At 45.5% G+C, this 17,808-nt stretch overlaps 1 protein-coding gene across 1 annotated transcript in view; it reads left to right on the plus strand.

The window, feature by feature from the left end:
- LOC138266600 (guanylate cyclase soluble subunit beta-2-like) overlaps positions 1-17,808 on the plus strand; it is a 480,633-nt gene that overhangs the window by 434,077 nt on the left and 28,748 nt on the right. The window contains exons 11-12 of the mRNA XM_069215434.1: positions 9,092-9,240; positions 13,049-13,195. Coding sequence (XP_069071535.1) covers positions 9,092-9,240; positions 13,049-13,195 — 296 coding nt within the window. The remainder of the gene's footprint in view (positions 1-9,091; positions 9,241-13,048; positions 13,196-17,808) is intronic.

Here is a 17,808-nt window from a genome sequence, read left to right on the forward strand (position 1 = left end):
GGGAGTGCAAGGCCACAGTCTCTCAAGTGGGTGATTTGCCCACTGCTTGGTCCTGGGAGTGCAAGGCCACAGTCTTTCAAGTGGGTGATTTGCCCCCTGCTTTGTCCTGGGGAGTGCAAGGCCACAGTCTTTCAAGTAGGTGATTTGCCCACTGCTTGGTCCTGGGGAGTGCAAGGCCACAGTCTATCAAGTGGGTGTTTGCCCACTGCTTGGTCCTGGGGAGTGCAAGGCCACAGTCTTTCAAGTGGGTGACTTCTTCCATTGGTTCTGGAGGGGGCATTGTGCCCAGTGAACTTCATCCTGTGGAAGATGGGGTGAGTGGATGGCTTCTTCCACTGGTTCTGGAGGGGCATTGTGCCAGCGAGCTTCTTCCTGTGGAGATGGCTTCTTCCACTGGTTCTGGAGGGGGCATTGTGCCCAGCGAGCTTCATCCTGTGGAGGATGGGATGAGTGGATGGCTTTTTCCACTGGCTCTGGAGGGGGCATTGTGCCCAGTGAGCTTCATCCTGTGGAGGATGGAGTGAGTGGATGGCTTCTACACTGGTTCTGGAGGGGGCATTGTGGCCTGTGATGCAGATCTTGGGGAGTGCAAGGTCACAGTCTCTCACCTCGGTGTCAGACCCATAGGATTTGCTGGGGCCAGGCTGCACAATAGCCCATGGATGCAGGACTACACACTGTCTGCCAGCGGTGACGGCTGCCCACTAGGGCTGCTGCTGCTGGTGGCAGTGCTGGCAGTGGTGGAGGAGGCTCTAGCCCATCCCCTGTAGCCTCGGACGGCTGCCCACTGGGGCTGCTGCTGCTGATGGCAGTGCTGGTGGCGGGGCTGGTGGCGGTGCTGGCAGTGGTGGGGGGAAGCTCCCACCCTACAATCAGAAAACCTGTATGATAATTAGGTGCGTAATAATGCACCCATTATATTGTGTCACAGGTCTTAATGAGTAGGCAAGTCCTATTACGGATATGTCAAGTTGGTTTTTGCTGTTTAAATTAGTAAATCTAATATAAGTGTGTTGTTGCTTAAAGATGGCCGCCGCGGATTTGCGTGGAATTAAGGTGTCCTTCTTTTATGTTGGTCACCTTTTACGAGTACTACAATCAGAAAACTTGTATGATGACTAGGTGCGTAATAATGCACCCATTATATTGTATCATAGGTCTTAATGAGTAGGCGAGTCCCATTACGGATGTGTCAAGTTGGTTTTGACGAATGTCGACAATTCTTGTCTCTTTGTACATGAAGACAATTAAATATGATTATGTTGTTCTCTAAAGATGGCCGCCGGGTACCGGCTTGATATTTAGGTGTCCTTTTTCTATGTTGGACACTATTTACGAGCGCAGTAGATATATAACTTGTGCGACGATTGGATGCACAATTATACACTTTTAATATTTAATTGAAGGCTTGAACGCCCGCGCGGGTTACTCGGACACATGACGGGGCGTTTTGTGAGAAGCGGGGACTCTCACAGTATGTAGACATTGAAGATCATTAAAGGTGAGATGCTGGTGGCTTGAAATATAAAGATGTTGCGAGTTTATTTACTACATCATAAAATATGCATAAGATATCGGGATGTTAATATACCGACTGACAATGATAAACTTTTACTGTTTGAAGGCGTAATCATGGTTCCATACCTGAGAAGTTATTATAATCTAGAGAGGCATATGATGTGGATGTTTGGTTCTTATATAATTGGATGTCATTGATAAATGAGGCATATAGGGTAGTGCTTTATTTTTTGTGTAGGTGAAAGTACATGGTTACAGGCTCTAAGGGATTCCTGCTTTTCCCTAGTTTGTACTGAAGAGATGAAAGGAATCTGATGCAATTTGAAGATATCAAGAGAAGGAACCTCTTGTTGTTAAAATCAGGTCAGTATGGGCTACATTATAACGTATGTCGATATACCCAGTCTTTTCAAGTAATGAGGGATAAATTGGTAGTTTCTCTTTCTTCTTTGTGGTAGTTTCAAAGGTGGACACAAGTTTGAGTGCTAATTGGACAATGAAAGGTATTTATTTTCAGCAGATATCATTTATATTTAGGTGTTTTATTGGTTTTTGTAAGAATCTGGTGTTAGTATTTTTGAATTATTGATTCATAGGGGCTGCATGCTGCATATAGCAAATACTTATGTGGCTCTTGAATTCTGATACTTGGCTTTACTTGGACTATCTCTCTCACAGAACATTCAATACTGGATCATAAAGAAAATATGGTGTTGGCTATCTCTTCTTCTTGGTTTGCACACTTTATGAGCGGTCGCATTATTCTGGTAATCATGTGGTTTCTCTTTTTATGTTTTTCTTTTCCTTTACTAATAGAAAAAGGTTCTATAACAATGATTAAAAGTATGTATTCGTTTTTGTAAGCATTATGTATGTATATATGTGTTATAATAGTATGTCATTGTGATTTTCTCAGCCTTGAAGAAGTCCGGTGCGGACGAAACACGTGTCGGCTGATGTTCCTTGTGTTTTGTATCCATATATATATTTATTGTATTACAAAGTTTTATCTTTGTGACAATTCTATGTTTATTAAATTTATGTTGTTTGGTTGTTGTGGTGTTGTTACATATTTTGCTTTATCTGTCTGTTGGTCTTGTCTACTTCATATGATAGAAATACCAGCACCATTATGATAAATACTTTATTGATGTAATTTGTGTCTGTTTTTTGTAATACCTGATCTACAAGTTAATTTTTGTTCCTAAAAATGGGGATATACAAATCTTTTGGTGTGCTCCACTAAGCTTATGTTCATTCCCTTCCCCTGCAGCCTCAGACAGCTGAACCACCATGGTTGGTGGTGGGGGCTCCGACTGAGCCCCAGCACCAGGGCTCTTGTCCTTTCTGCCTGCTGATGCAGGCCCCTTGCCCTTCCTTTCAGCAGCCACGGATTGCTCCTTGCCCTTCCTTTTAGCACCTGGGGGTGCCTCCTTGCCCTTCCTTTCAGCATCAGGGGGTGCCTCCTTGCCCTTCCTTTTAGCAGCTGGGGGTGCCTCCTTGCCCTTCCTTGCGGCACTTGGTGCAGGCACCCTTTCAGTGTGGCTGCCTGGTGCCCGGAATCCTCTCCCACCTGGAGTAACTGTGGACACTACTGTGCCTGTGGACTGGGTGGCTGAGGTGCTTGTCTGGGTTATGACTGCCCTGGCCAGACGTGAGGGACGGCGGGGAGGGGTAGGGAAGAGGTCAATGGTGGAGAGGAAAAGCTTCTTAGGGACATTGGGGTGGGAAAAGGGAGATGGTTTGGGAGTGGAGGAAGAGAGAGTGGTGGTAGGTGCCTATCTGCTGTGTTTTGGTGCAGGTGCATGGGCTAGATGCTGTTGTGAGGTGGATAGCTGTCGGGTATCTGAGTGCTTGCGTTTGTGTACTTTGGGAGAAGGGGGCACAGACACAGTGGGAGAGGACCCCTGGGATGTGTGCATGGAAGTGGGAGAGGTGACTGCCAGTGAGGGGCGTGTGCTGTTAGGTGTGCTTGTGTTGAGGTAGTGGATGAGGATGTAGTGCAGGCTGGTGTGAGTGGAGACAAAACTGGGAGGGAGGTGGATGAGGAGGAGGAGGGGGCCACAGTGGAGGCAGTGGATGTGGGTATGTCTGATTCTGGATGGTGTTTGTGTGAGTGCCTGTGGGATGAAGTGTGGTGCTTGTGTTTGCCATGTCCACACTTGTGTGTTGTCCTGGGTGCATGCTCTTCTGACTGTGTGCTTGGGATAGGTTGGGGTTGAGGGGCATGGGATTGGGTAGAGGAAGTTGGAAGGGGGAGGCTAGAAACAGGGACAATGGCTGCCATCAGAGAGGAGGCCAGAGCCTGGATTGATCTATGCTGGTCCGCCATGCCAGTGTGAATGCCCTCCAGGAATGCATTTGTCTTTTGCATTTGGGCTGCCAGCCCCTGGAGGGCATTCACAATGGTTGACTGCCCAACAGAGATGGATCTCAGGAGGTCAATAGCCTCCTCACTCAGGGAAGCAGGGCTAACTGGGGCAGGGCCTGAGGTGCCTGGGGCGAAGGAGATGCCCACCCTCCTGGGTGAGCGGGCACGGGCAACTCGGTGAGAGGCTGCTGGGAGAGCGGTGCTGGTACGGGGTGGAGGCTGTACCTGTAGCTGGGGTGGGCACAGAGGTGTCCGCCACCACCAGGGAGCTTCCATCAGAGAAAAATCTGTGTCCGAACTGTCCACTCCTGTCTCGGCTGTGGAGCTCCCCTCGCCCTCCGTTCAACTGGTGCCGTCACCGTCGGTGGATTCGGCTTCCTGGGTCCTGGGGGATGCATCTCTCTCCGTCGCCGGTGCCTCTGCTCCTCCGCCAGATGATACTAATGCACATAAGGACAGGGTGACAAAAAAAATAAGGGGGGAGACACAAAGGATACACTTGGTCAATGGCGCCAACAATACCACCGTAGGTGTACACGACACTCACACACAAGGAACAGCCCTACGCACTAGGCAATGCACTACCAGTCACAATGCTAGTCACCAGGCAATGGATAGGGACACCTAAAGCCAATTGCAACATACCTGAGACCCACAGACCTCTGCCCAATAGTGGATGCCTACTAGCTTCGTTGGAGTACTTTCACATCAGAACCCTGCCCAACATGGGACCAATTCTGCAATACGAGGCCTGGCCTAGGGGCACCCACAGGGCCCACACGTCCATCCCGGATCCCAACCCACCAGGCACAAGTTGTATATTGGGGCACTGTACTCACCCCCTTGTGGCTGATGTGATGCCCCCAAGCGCCCATCCAGCTCCGGATAGGTCACAGTCAGTATGAGGGCCATCAGGGGGATCAGGGTTCGACAGGCACCCCTTCCTCATTGGGAGGCCATCCCCAGCTGGGCCTCTGCGGTCTTCCATGCCCAGCGTCTCAGGTAATCCCACTGTTTCCGACAGTCGGTGCTACGCCTACCGTAGACCTCCAGGATGCTCACGCCCTTGACGATGGCACGCCATATACCCTTCCTTTGGTGGGTGCTGACCTACAGGGAAATGGACACAGGGAAAGGTATTAGTCTGACCTTCCTGTCTGTTACACTCATGGCCCACCATGCCCCTTCCCATCCCCATTAGCACTGACATGGCCCACCATACATGCTGCACGCTGGCTAGGGCCCATCCACCACACACACCCTACATGAGGCCTTCACACACAGCACTCCATACATTCACGCACCATGCATCGTACTCACAGTGTACTCACCTGTTGGTCTGGAGGCCCGTACAGCATGAGGGCTGGCAGACTTGTGTGTGTGGCTGTATAGTGACGGATTGGTATGTGTGTGTCATAATATGGTTGGTGGTTATCTGCCGCAGCGGCGTTATGTTGGTGGCAGTCGGCATGGCGATAAGTGGGATTTACCGCCAATGTCATAATGAGGGCCATAGTGTTGATAACTGATTGCTGTTGGTAGTTAAATTAAAGGAGATACACCACATTATGTTGCCTTCTAGTCTTTAATAAAATCTTGATCTCCTTGTTGCATGCTAGGAAAGCTCCAGTTATAGGGAGAGGAACCAGGTATTTAAAGCTTTCTGGAAAGGCAGCAAATGTTTGATGGCTCATAGATGAGAAGATAAAGGGGGTGATTCTCACCCTGGCGGGCGGCGGAGGCCGCCCGCCAGAGTTCCCCCCTCCAAAATACCGCTCCGCGGTCGTGAGACCGCAGAGGGTATTCTGGCTTTTGCACTGGGCTGGTGGGCGGCCGCCAAAAGGCCGCCCGCCAGCCCAGTGCAAAAGAGCCTTCCCACGAGGACGCCGGCTCAGAATTGAGCCGGCGGAGTGGGAAGGTGCGACGGGTGCAGTGGCACCCGTCGCGTATTTCAGTGTCTGCAAAGCAGACACTGAAATACAAAGTGGGGCCCTCTTACGGGGGCCCCTGCAGTGCCCATGCCATTGGCATGGGCACTGCAGGGGCCCCCGGGGGCCCCACGACAACCCATACCGCCATCCTGTTCCTGGCGGGAGAACCGCCAGGAACAGGATGGCGGTATGGGCTGTCAGAATCCCCATGGCGGCGCAGCGAGCTGCGCCGCCATGGAGGATTCTACAGGGCAGCGGAAAACCGGTGGCAGACCGCCGGTTTTCCCTTTCTGGCTGCGGCTGAACCGCCGCGGTCAGAATACCCTGTGGAGCACCGCCAGCCTGTTGGCGGTGCTCCCTCCAACCCTGGCCCCGGCGGTCCATGACCGCCGGGGCCAGAATGACCCCCAAAGTCTTCAAGAACTTTGCTGAAATTATGGCAAAGGCACTACCCACCATGCACAGGCTGCATGCCTTGGACACTCTTAGGAGCCTGACCATAGAGAATCTGAGAGATTGACCTTTGCAGTAATGAAATGTTTGCTGTGAATATGCGGGACCAAAGCTATGGCCAGTTCAAACACCCATGTCTATGACTATGAGGATGACCTGTTGAGCAGCCAGTGCAGCGATCTCAAATCTCACAAAGAGGATGAATCAGAAGAATATTTGGGAAGCTGAAGTGCGAGGTGAGCCATCAGCTTTTTGATGCACTGAAGACATTAAAATATGAAGGCAAGAGTGCTCAAGAACAGGGAATTACAAAAGTCGAGGAGCCTAAGAATGGTAGTTTGGACTAGTAATTGACAGGCTTGAGCAGGGAGACAGGTGGACTTAGAGAAATCTTGTGAATAATTTTCTGCAAAAAAAGCAGTCAGGCCAGCGTTTATTGATCTGAACAGAATACTCCATTTCCCTATTTGACCAGACCCACTCATTTCTTGGCAGCCTTCTGGGATAATTATTATTTTCCTATTTATGTTTGGGGTAACACACTGCATTCGGGATTTTGTGTGTTGGAGGAAGTTGAAGAGATTTACATGGTTGTTGAGATGGGTTAACTAAAGGACTTAAAGAGGTGATAAACACTTCATATGATCCTTGTTTGTTGATGCCTTTCTTTAGAACGTACACTGATTTGTGGTCATGTAGATGGCTTTGCTTTGAATGTGCATTTTGATTATGTGAATAGTGATCAACAAGTGGCCCATTGTTGATTAGAGTTTGTGAGATATCTATGACCTGCAGATGCCACATAAAGACAAGGCCTGTGTATGTGGGGGCTTCTTAAAAGAAATCAATAGGATGAAGCCTAGGGACCTTAGATATTCTTCTGTGTCACTGACTTGTTTGTTATTGTCTACCCATGAGTTGATGTTGCCAACTAGGAGGATTCTATTTGTTAGTGCTTGGTTTAACAAAGATAAGTGCAAAATATCTTTGAGGAAGGAGGAATTGTAACCTTGTTCATAAAAATTTAGTACAATAATACATGTGATTGGGGACATGATAAGATCTGCAAAGTCAAATTGTTTAATGGATTGTAATTTGAGGTACCAGTCTTGGAGCATGCTGTGATTAATAATGAAATAATCTCTAATCATCATCCTCTATCACGTGGCCTACTGTTCTTAAGAAATGTAAAATATTGTGGAAAAAGTTACCCAAGAACATGGAATTCATTATTGAAACTCAAGATGTCTGTCACACCCTGGATACCACAGTCCTCTCCCAAAACTAGGTCATCGATTTGTAGCGCATGTTTGGCTGCTGAATGAATGTTTATCAAACTGCTCTGGATGGTGGGTTTTGCTGCATATCAAATAGGAGAAAAAGGAATAAGGCGCTGCAACAAGGTCAACTTTTGGGATCTAGCTGGTGAAGTTGGAGCTATGAGCCAAACAGCCTGATGTTGGGACCATATTCTGGGCCTGGAATATTTTAGTCTGTCCTCTAGCCTGGTCTTTGAATTGGTGACATCCATCGAGGTTTGGTCTCCCTGCTTCAATATATCTGTTTGTACTGCATGGACTGGAGGACTCTGACGTACATGGTCATGTGAGAGTAGAGCTGTATGAAGATCGTTTTTATGCATCATCGGTGAAATTTCACTGTTCCCCATTGAATTTTTTTTTCGGTGAACATTGTGTGCAGATTTGCATCAAAATAGGGAGGCGTTAACAATCAGCTTGGATCATGATTAAGTATGTTTCATAAAAATGTGTTGTGAATTTCCCAAACATATGTATCATCTGCAGCGGATCTTTCAAAGAAACTCTTATACCAAGGTTTGACCTCCTTGCCACTGGAAGAGCAGATCAGTTTTCTGTTTCCATTTATTACAGGTACTGAATGCTCAATAATCAAGTGTTTGTTGTGGTTCTGCAGAATGTCTTTCATAAATATGCCTCTAACGTTATTTAAAACTATGCTGAGTCAGGAATTTCCCAAGAGTTGGACCACTCCATGACCCTGGCAAAGGGAGGTCCATCTGTTAGCATCCTCCACCACCCCGGGATCAAAAAAGCCTACTGCTTTGAGAAAGGCAGCTGCTACCAGTCTTTAGCATATACCATCATGTGGATATTTTATAGGGGCCCTTATTTGGCTCGTTTAACATAGCTATTAATTGAATCCTCTTACCTGATGTTGTTCTATTATTCCTTGTCACATTTAAAGTCGTATTCTTACCCTACACGCACATGCTTCTTTTGAGTGGTTAAAACCGGTTTTGAAAGAGACATTTATTAATAAGTATGAGAGTTATCTTATTTTTTTAACAGAAAAGAATAGTTTTTTATTTGCCCTTAAAAACATTTGTGAATTGCCCCCAAAATATCTACAATAAAAATAAAATTCAGAGACTATTCTTAAAAAAACAAAAAAAACTGAAAAGACACAAGATTAATCAAGTTACTTTAGAATATATTTAAATTAGGTTGTGAAACGCTGTATGTAGCAAGCCATGGAATGTACACTGCATGCAAAGATGGATGAATAGGTATGTACGCTGCAGCATCAAATGCACGCAATTGCTTTCGCAATTTCCAGAACCCCATTCTCTCTGCTTGCGTTGTACCTGAAAGCGACTGGTGGTAAGTGTTGCTGTGCTTCCAGTGTGTAGCAGGTCTTCAGAAACACTTATTTTCCTTAGTACTGTGGTTTTGGTGAATATTTAACCTACTTAATGGAGGAACTTCAATAGAACGGTGGAATATCACACCTCGCAAACAAATACGTTGCACTAAATTTGCTGTTCTTTTTTCTTCAGGGGAATTTAAGGAATGCACCATATTATTCAGTGACGTTGTGACATTTACCAACATTTGTGCTCACTGCGAGCCCATCCAGATAGTCTTCATGTTGAACTCTATGTATCTCAGGTTTGACCGTCTGACAACAGTCCATGATGTCTACAAGGTGACTGTTTACTTATTTGTCAATATTAATTTCTGAATGGATTATGTGTGAAAATCACGATCAAAGTGTCTGTTAAATTGTCTTCCGCATTTGACGAACTAAATGGAGTCAGACTCGAGGCAAATAATACTGGCTGCAGGTAGTGGGCACCCACCCTCATTTTGGGGACCGGGACTTATTTTTCATCACAGGGCCTTTATTCAAACAAGAGAGGGAAAGGCAATGAAGAGCGAAAGAGACATATAGAAAAGCAATGCCAAAGTGAAAAAAGCAGTGAAGAAAAAGAACCAGCAATATTGAGATAAAGAGTCAAACATGTATGGAGGAGAGAAGGAGACATGAGGTGGAACCAAGTCTAGGCAGCCTTACTATTTGGCAACACAGACATTCGTTAGCGTGGGTAGCAGGTTCCGAAGAAATTAGCTGGTTCACTACACATTTTGCATATAACCATTGATTATACTGTGACATGGGATCTCAAGGTATGATGGGTAAATCTGTATCTGTCAAAGTGAGTCATTTGCCTAGCATGTGTTAGACAGGGGTTTGGTCCTGACTCAGCTCTGTTCTCTGTATGTGTTAGTGCTCTGTTTAAGAAGTTCAAGATTGTAAGGAGCGTATCTTTCAAACCTAGTACTATGCATGAAAAAGGACTTGTTTCCAATTATGTTGTGATGATTTCTCCAACAGCCAATAGGCTCTGTCTGGATATCTTACAATCATATTTCATCACAAATAATCTGGAGATTTATGTCATCGAAGCAGAAAATACAGCGATCATCAATAAAGGACATTTTTAATACCATTTGAGGTTCTTCAGTTTTTGAAAGGAACAACACTATCATACAATACTTTTAATGACTTTTTGAATTGGAAGCCATACATGTACTCAAAGAGTACCATACAAAAAGCTATATATGAATGGCTGTGTCGGTTTAATACAATGTATGGTATGGTGATTGGTAAAATATGCCCCTTAAGACGCACATACAGCAACCGGCCAATCTGAAAGATGGGCTTGCAGCATGTGTTTAATAGCCCCTCCTCATGTTGGGTTGGTTGGAGTCTGAGAAATAGAGGAGTACCCTGTCTCACGACTAGCATGCCCCGGTTGAGGTCATTAGAACTGCACTCTGGTTTCAGCCAAGGTGGTGAAAGCCTTTGTTAGGTGCCACTATGTTTAGTTCTGTTGTAGAGAAGTCTTCTTATTGTATTTTGAAGGGGAATATGCAAAAAGGAACCTAGACTATTTTCCTGAATCTCTTTGCAGTGTATGTCCTAAAGGTACCTACATGCAGTCTATTGCCTTCAGATATCAAGGGCAAACTATAGATTATTCCCTGCAATGAGCACAAGCCATCATGTGTCTTCATTCACAGAAGAATGTCACAATGTAAGTCTGACATATGAGGGCATATTTTACGAGTGAAAGAAGTATGTAATCATATAGGTATAAGCTGTTTCTATAGAGTGATGCAATTGTAAGTTCCAAATCTGTGAACACCAATAAACTTACACCTCATGGGTAGTTGCATGCATTTTCCCAATCATCTAAAGCTATAAACATTGACGTTTTACTCCTTCGAAGGGCAGCAGTAAATCCCTTTACAGGGTAGGGGAAAGCAAACATTCCTCCTCAGTTGGGCTAGTGTTTTACCATACTAATGAGTTTCATAGAACCAGTATGAACTTCACAAAATCCACTTTCACTCTCTAGTCAAGTCAAGGTGAGTGAATATAGCTAAATAGAGATCACTATTCTAAACTCCAAACCTAAGTGATCTTGTCAATATTGATAACATTAGGATAAATAGAAGTGGAGTTATGAACGGTATACGTAAGCTTACCTAAACATACCTACCTTGACAATAAAGTGGCCATCGACACTTTTTAGTCGAAACTGTCGCCTGTTGATTTTAATGACCTCAATGTTTTCACATATAACCATTGGTGGGAGTATGCTGGAAGGGGTTTCTCTACAGGGGATAGATATGTATTTCCTGTGGAAAAAGGACAAGTGCATTTGTACAAGTATATAATTTTCCATGTGAAAAAGGGAAACAGAAATATTACAAGATAATGCCTGGAAAGCTAAGGTTGGTGCAGATTTAATATGTAAATTTGAAACTTTTTGTGAATTCTTAAATTTTTCCAGACTCCCTAAATGGCCTAGACGAACATTATATTTTTCAAAGGGTCTTATCTGAAGGCAACCCATAAACCTCACTCCCATACAGAGATATTACATATTATTTTGGCTATTTTTCCTTTACACTAGTAGCCCTGTTATTAGTTACACCGGAATACACTGCTTTATATTTTTTTTGTAAATATTTGTTAAATTGAAAGATTCATCTACATTCATGCCTTACAATTACAAACGACTTCCTGTGTGCCCAAAAGAGTGATACAGTGAATGAATTAATTAATAAATGTTAGTGGTGCACATTACTATCAATGGCTTCATTGTTTACGTGCAAATATCTAAGCACAAAGAATACTTAGCCTATGTTGTGAGAGATAGCCTACATATAGTGCCATAGTGAAATAAAGAAAATATTTTTTTAAATGCTGATAAATAAAACAGAGCAGTTTTAAGGAGGAAATCTGAAGGAGGATCACATGCTTGAATCATACGTGCCTTAAGGTAATAGTGGAACAACAAAAAAGGAAAATGCAAAACATCATAAAAAATTATATATGAGATAAGAGTAAACTGATGTTGTGAGAGACATTCGTTCTATATTTAAAAGAAGTGTTTACATTCATAGGTGAGATCAACCAGCCATAGTGAACGTCCAAATAAGTTAATGGGTTTTTCGCCACAAATGAAAATAGACATACAAACACATATAAACAGACACCTCCTTGACTTTAAATACACACAGTCACAAAACACACACACACACAATATATCTCAGTCCTACACACACACATACACACACGCACAAACACATGCCCACATGCACACCATACACACACACACATATGCTTGTGCCCCTCAGCTATCTCCATGGTGTGTTTTTTTCTGGAACTGAAGTACCTCTGTGACTGTTGCGTAATAGAGCAACTGTCCAGCTTTTAACACTGAGGACATGTTTTGAGATCCATCCTCGATAGAACAGACATGTAGCCAGTCGATAAGAGAGGAGAGAGACAGCTCCAGCTCGTGGTGTTAGAGTGCTCTTCATGGATACTACGAGAGCAAAGGCTTAATGAGAGGCAACGTTTAGAGTCGAGTGCAGACTGGTGTATCATTCACTTGGTTAAATATGGATATCATTTCCTCATTCCCTTATTGGCTGAGCCAGACAGGCATTTGGTAAAGCATAGCCAAAACAACAGCTGCTTGCGTCAGTCCTTACCATGAAGACATTCAGTGACCCTTAGCTGACCAGCATGCCACCCCAGTCCTTACACCATCCCTCCAACTGAACACTGTGCATGTGGATAGCGCTGACATCTCAACACCCATTCGATCAGCACATGCACGGTGTACATTGAAGAATACTGGCAGCGGTGATGAACTGAAGTGAGTTAATGACATCAGCTTAGTTATTTGCAGTGAATACTAGCGGTATGCTTTCCCTAATGTGAAAATCGCACTGGGGTCTGTGGTACTGCTTTCTACTGGATTGTTGCTGCGTACCAATCATCCTTTTTAAGAATACGCATTTAAGATGCATTCGTTAATTTAAAATGGAGAGGGGAGCACCTTGTTGATTCTTTTTGAAACATGATTCCTTATTTAAGTATAAAATAGCATAAGTAAGGACGGTAATTGTAGCACTGAATGTCCTTTCTGAAGGTGGAGACGATAGGAGATGCCTACATGGTTGTCGGAGGTGTTCCAGTTCCAGTGTCCACTCATGCTGAGCGAGTTGCTAACTTTGCTTTGGGAATGATAATAGCAGCCAAAGAGGTGAAGAACCCTGTGACTGGAAATCCTATCCAAGTAAGTCAATGCAACTTGCACTTTAACCAATTGGCATTTTCTGGGCTTCATTGTACAGTTTTTGGCAAAACTGTATTCAAAACTGGCTCATTTTAGTTAGTTAAATTAGAGCACGGGTTTCACAGTGCTTGCTTTTTAGACATTTCAATCTGTATTTATTCGTATTTATAGTCTTCTCATTAAATCTCTGCTTTTTCATACTTGTTGTAAGTTTTGTGAACAATGAAGCAACAACTAGCATATTTCCATATTTAGTTAACCAATACAAGTATACTCGCACTGTTGCAGACATTGGAATTCACAAAATCACAGAGTTTGCAACAAAAGGGCTTTTCCTAATATACAAAAGTCCTTTTACATATTGAGAAGTTTTTTTGAACTCATTAAAGGTTTCATGCAAACCTTTCCAAATAGGAGGGGCTGTGAAAGGGTTATCGTCTCCTATTGCTCATTTGAAAAGAAAGGACTGTAGAGATGTTTTTGATTGCAGTTTCACCTCTGAAGATTTACTGACCCCATATTGGGGCGGTAATTGTTTCACAAAGGGGATAGTGACATTTGGAACACCTCCCCCGTGTTGAATCATGTCAGTGACCTCAGGTGAAGTTTCCATAAAAGGAACATATATGTTTTAGAAGTGGTGCCTGAGTCTTTAATTGACAAATCCATGGAGGGATGTTGGTAGTGCTGTGTCTTCCTGCATTGACAGTCAATCACAGGGAGTCGCAAATTGTGATCTTCCTAATTAATGTTCCATAGGAAGATCATTTTGTCACTGCATCGACGATTATGATACAATCTAGTAGTACGCAGCTCACATTGCCAATTGCATTCCTATTCGCAAAGCAGTTGATGTGCAAATTGCACATCCCTGGCTTGCGAACTGAAATAATGCAGAGGGCCATTAGTGGTGTAAGACGCCCTGTACAATGTATCACTCATATGCAATATGATCATATGAAATACCTATATAACATAAGTACATACAGATTTGAGGCCATATAAAGCTTTATTAAGCTTTATTAAGAAATCTTACCTCTTATAACTCACCTGGGGCCAGATGTATGAGGCAGTTTTTCAGTGACAAATTCTCCCATTCAGAGCTTGACACTATTTAGCAACGTAAAAGAACCATTTTAGAAGTCTGACTTTTTACTGACTCCTGTAATGGGTTAAAAATGGATACCGAGGCAGGGCGTATCCAACGTGGCTTCTGAGCAGATGCATCTTGCTGGAGTTCCCCTGATCGTGCCATCAAATGGGTGGAGGCAGCATTCCATGGGTACCACAACAGCCCCCTAACCCGTGGGGGCTTGCCAGTGACTGTTTGGGATCCTGTGCCATCGCTTTTGAGCTGATGCTCCCCCGGCCAAGTTTGCTAAAGAGCTGGCATGGCACTCTGACATGCCAACATGGCGGCTGCCTGGAGCTATTGCCGGGGACTGTGTGAAAGTGCACAATACTTGGCGTACCTGGTGGCAATTGACACTCTTAGGTGGTGCCCTGGAGATTGCAGTGGCAGCATACCCTTCAAGCGTGACATAGCGACTGCCATTGCAGGACCAAGCCTGGGCCAACACTTGGTGCAGAATAGAGGAGGGCCCAGGAAAGACGGGAGCTTACAACCATACAGGGTGTACTGAGCACAGTGCAAGAACCCACTGTAGCAACCGATGAGGGGAGCACTGGTCTCTCTGGGTGCTGTAAGTTCTGTGCCCTGTACCAACTCACATGAGGTATGCTTCCTGCTACAGGCTCTGATATAAGACTCTCTCTTGCTCTTACCACACCCCTCATTGAAAAGCTTCGCCAGCTTGCTATTAGAGACTAGGACACTAGGAGTAGCTCCCTCAATCTGCCACTGAGCACTCCAGGCACCTCCTCCCAGGAGGGGGCTGCAGACACCATACATGTGGGCATTGGTAGGGAGTCAAGCTTCAAGAAGTTGTTCTGCCACACTGATGGTTGCGACCCCAGGACAGTGCACAATTATTTGGGGCGCTGTGCTTTGCTGTTCATTGCAGAGACACTGAAAGTTGAAATGATGCCTCAGTCACACAGTCATCCCTGGAACATCTGTTCAGGGCCAATAGGGAGGACCTTGCTGCCTTCAAGTGGAACATTGCTGCAGATGTCAAAGACCTGAAGAACGATATTGGCAGGCTTGGCCAGAGAGTTCATGCCCTGCAGCAGACTGGTGACTCCCTTGGAGAGGAACTGGAGGAACACAAATGGGAGTTGATAGCAGAGAGTCCAGGTGCTGGCAGGAGAAGTCTTTGATGTCCCTGAAAATTCAACAACAGGCGGCAAGCTCAGGACAAGCCCTTGAAGATTTCTTAACAAGCAGGAAGGCACACAAAGCCCAGTCTTTGTCCCCTTGCACAGGCAGAAGCCGCAACTGCAGGATCGCTCCACAAAGCACAGTCTCAGCCAGGGCAGCTCTTCTCCAGGCAGAGGTTCCTCTTGATGTCCAGAAGTGATCTAAAGTCTGTGGTTTTGGGTGCCCTTCTTATACCCATTTTGGCCTTTGAAGTAGGCTTACTTCAAAGGAAAGTCTCTCTTGATGGGAAATCCTGCTTTGCCCGGGCCAGGCCCCAGACACACACCAGGGTGTTGAAGAGTGCATTTTTTGGGGTAGGCACAGCCCATTCAGGTGTAAATGACCACTCCTGCCCTCCCTCCTAGCACAGATGGCCCATCAGGATTTGCAGGCTACACCCCATCTTCCTTGGTGTCACTGTCTAGAGAGAGGTGCAAACAGCCCAACTGTCAAACTGACCCAGACAGGGAATCCACAAACAAGCAGAGACACAGAATGGTTTAAGCAAGAAAATACCCACTTTCTAATAGTGGCATTTTCAAACACACAACCTCAAAACCAACTTTCCTAAAATATGTATTTTTAAATTGTGTACTCAGAGACCCCAAACTCCATGTTAACCTATGAGAGGGATAGGCCTTGCAACAGTGAAGACCGAATTTGCAGTATTTCACTGTCACGACATATAAAACACATTTGTCGCGCCGCGCGGTGCGGCGCGAGCCGAGAGCTCGACTTCGACCGGGCGTTCGGCTCGGGCCGCGCACCGCGTTATTAAGACGCGGCGCGCCCCCAGCCTCTCCTGCGCGTTTCGAGGCCCCAGATTTGCTTGGGGCCTCGTTCTTCCTTCTGCCTTTCACTGTCCCAGGGGTCTCTGAACCCTCTTACCTGTTTTTCTTCGTTTCTTTGTCCTTTCTTCTGTTTGCAGTCTGTTGTGTGCCTTTCTTTATGTCTTTTCCTCCTTCCCAGATTCCTGTGCTTTCCCAGCATTCCTTGTTCCCTATTCTCTATGGTTCCTCTACTATTCTGTTCTATATATTGTTTCCCTATCTAAGATGGTGTCCTTTTACTTCCTGTGGGTCACTTCCTGTTTGTTGGTATATAAGGGCTGTGTTTTTTCTCTTTCCTTGCGCTGCAACACTTTCTGCCCAGTTGGTGTCTTCGCTCCTGATTTCCTTGCCTTTTGGTTTTGGACTCAGCATTCTGTATTTTCTGATTTTTGCTCCTTTTGGATTCCTGTTTGTTCTTGTTTTTCTCCAGGACTTTTCCTGTTTGGAGGTTTTTCCCCTTGGAAGGGGTTTTTCCCTCTGGCGCTACTTTCTGAAGGGCACGGTCTGTTCTTGGTGTCTCCATTGCCTACAGCACCGTGGCTACCAGAAAGAGTCGCCCCTTTTTGGGCCAAAGCCGAACATTGAAGATTCACGCCACGAGATCTGCAAATTCCAGGCGCAAGCAGCACGTGAGTCGTGACAGATTGCAGCGCCTAACCATTCCGACGTCCTCAAACACCATGGATAATACAGTGGCGGCTGCTGCAGATCCGGAGCAATCTCTGTTAACCACGATTCAGCAACAAGCCCAGGAGTTGCAACAACTACGTAATGAAAATGCTGCGTTACGACAGGCTTTGGCCCTCCGCACCAGTGATGTTCCGACAATCTCCGCTTCTACCCCTTGTTTCTCTGGTGAACCAACCAAGCTTCGCGAGTTCTTGGATGCTTTAACGGTATATTTCGCCTTCCGACCTACTCAATTCTCCCACGACAGGACCAAGGTGGGTTATCTTATCAGTGCCTTATCCGGCCCAGCCTTGGCCTGGGCAACCCCGATGGTGTCCTCCGACGACCCTGTATTGTCAGACTATTCCGCCTTTGTGAGTCGCTTCAAACAAATGTTTGGCCGTCCTGGATTAGAAGCCTCCGCTGAAGAAGCCTTGTGCGACATCCAACAAGGCTCCCAAGACGTCCTGCAATATATAACCCGTTTTCGTCAGCTGGCGGCAGAGACCACTTGGGTGGAACGTACTCTGGTAACATTATTTCGTAGAGGACTCAAAGAAGAAATAAAGGATGAACTAGTGCATTCTACCAGAGCGGAAGATCTTCGTGGCCTGATGGATCAAGCACTGTCCATCGAATATCGTCTTCAGGAACGGCGATCGGAAAAGAAAAGGAGTAGAGGGTTTACCCAACCAAGTAGCTCCCGTGCATACCTACAGCGTTCCGAGGAACCTCGCACTCCTGCTAGAGACATCGGAGGGGAACCCATGCAGGTGGATACTACCCGAGGTCCG

Source organism: Pleurodeles waltl, chromosome 11 (assembly GCF_031143425.1).
Source record: "Pleurodeles waltl isolate 20211129_DDA chromosome 11, aPleWal1.hap1.20221129, whole genome shotgun sequence".
Classification (NCBI taxonomy): Eukaryota; Metazoa; Chordata; class Amphibia; order Caudata; family Salamandridae; genus Pleurodeles; species Pleurodeles waltl.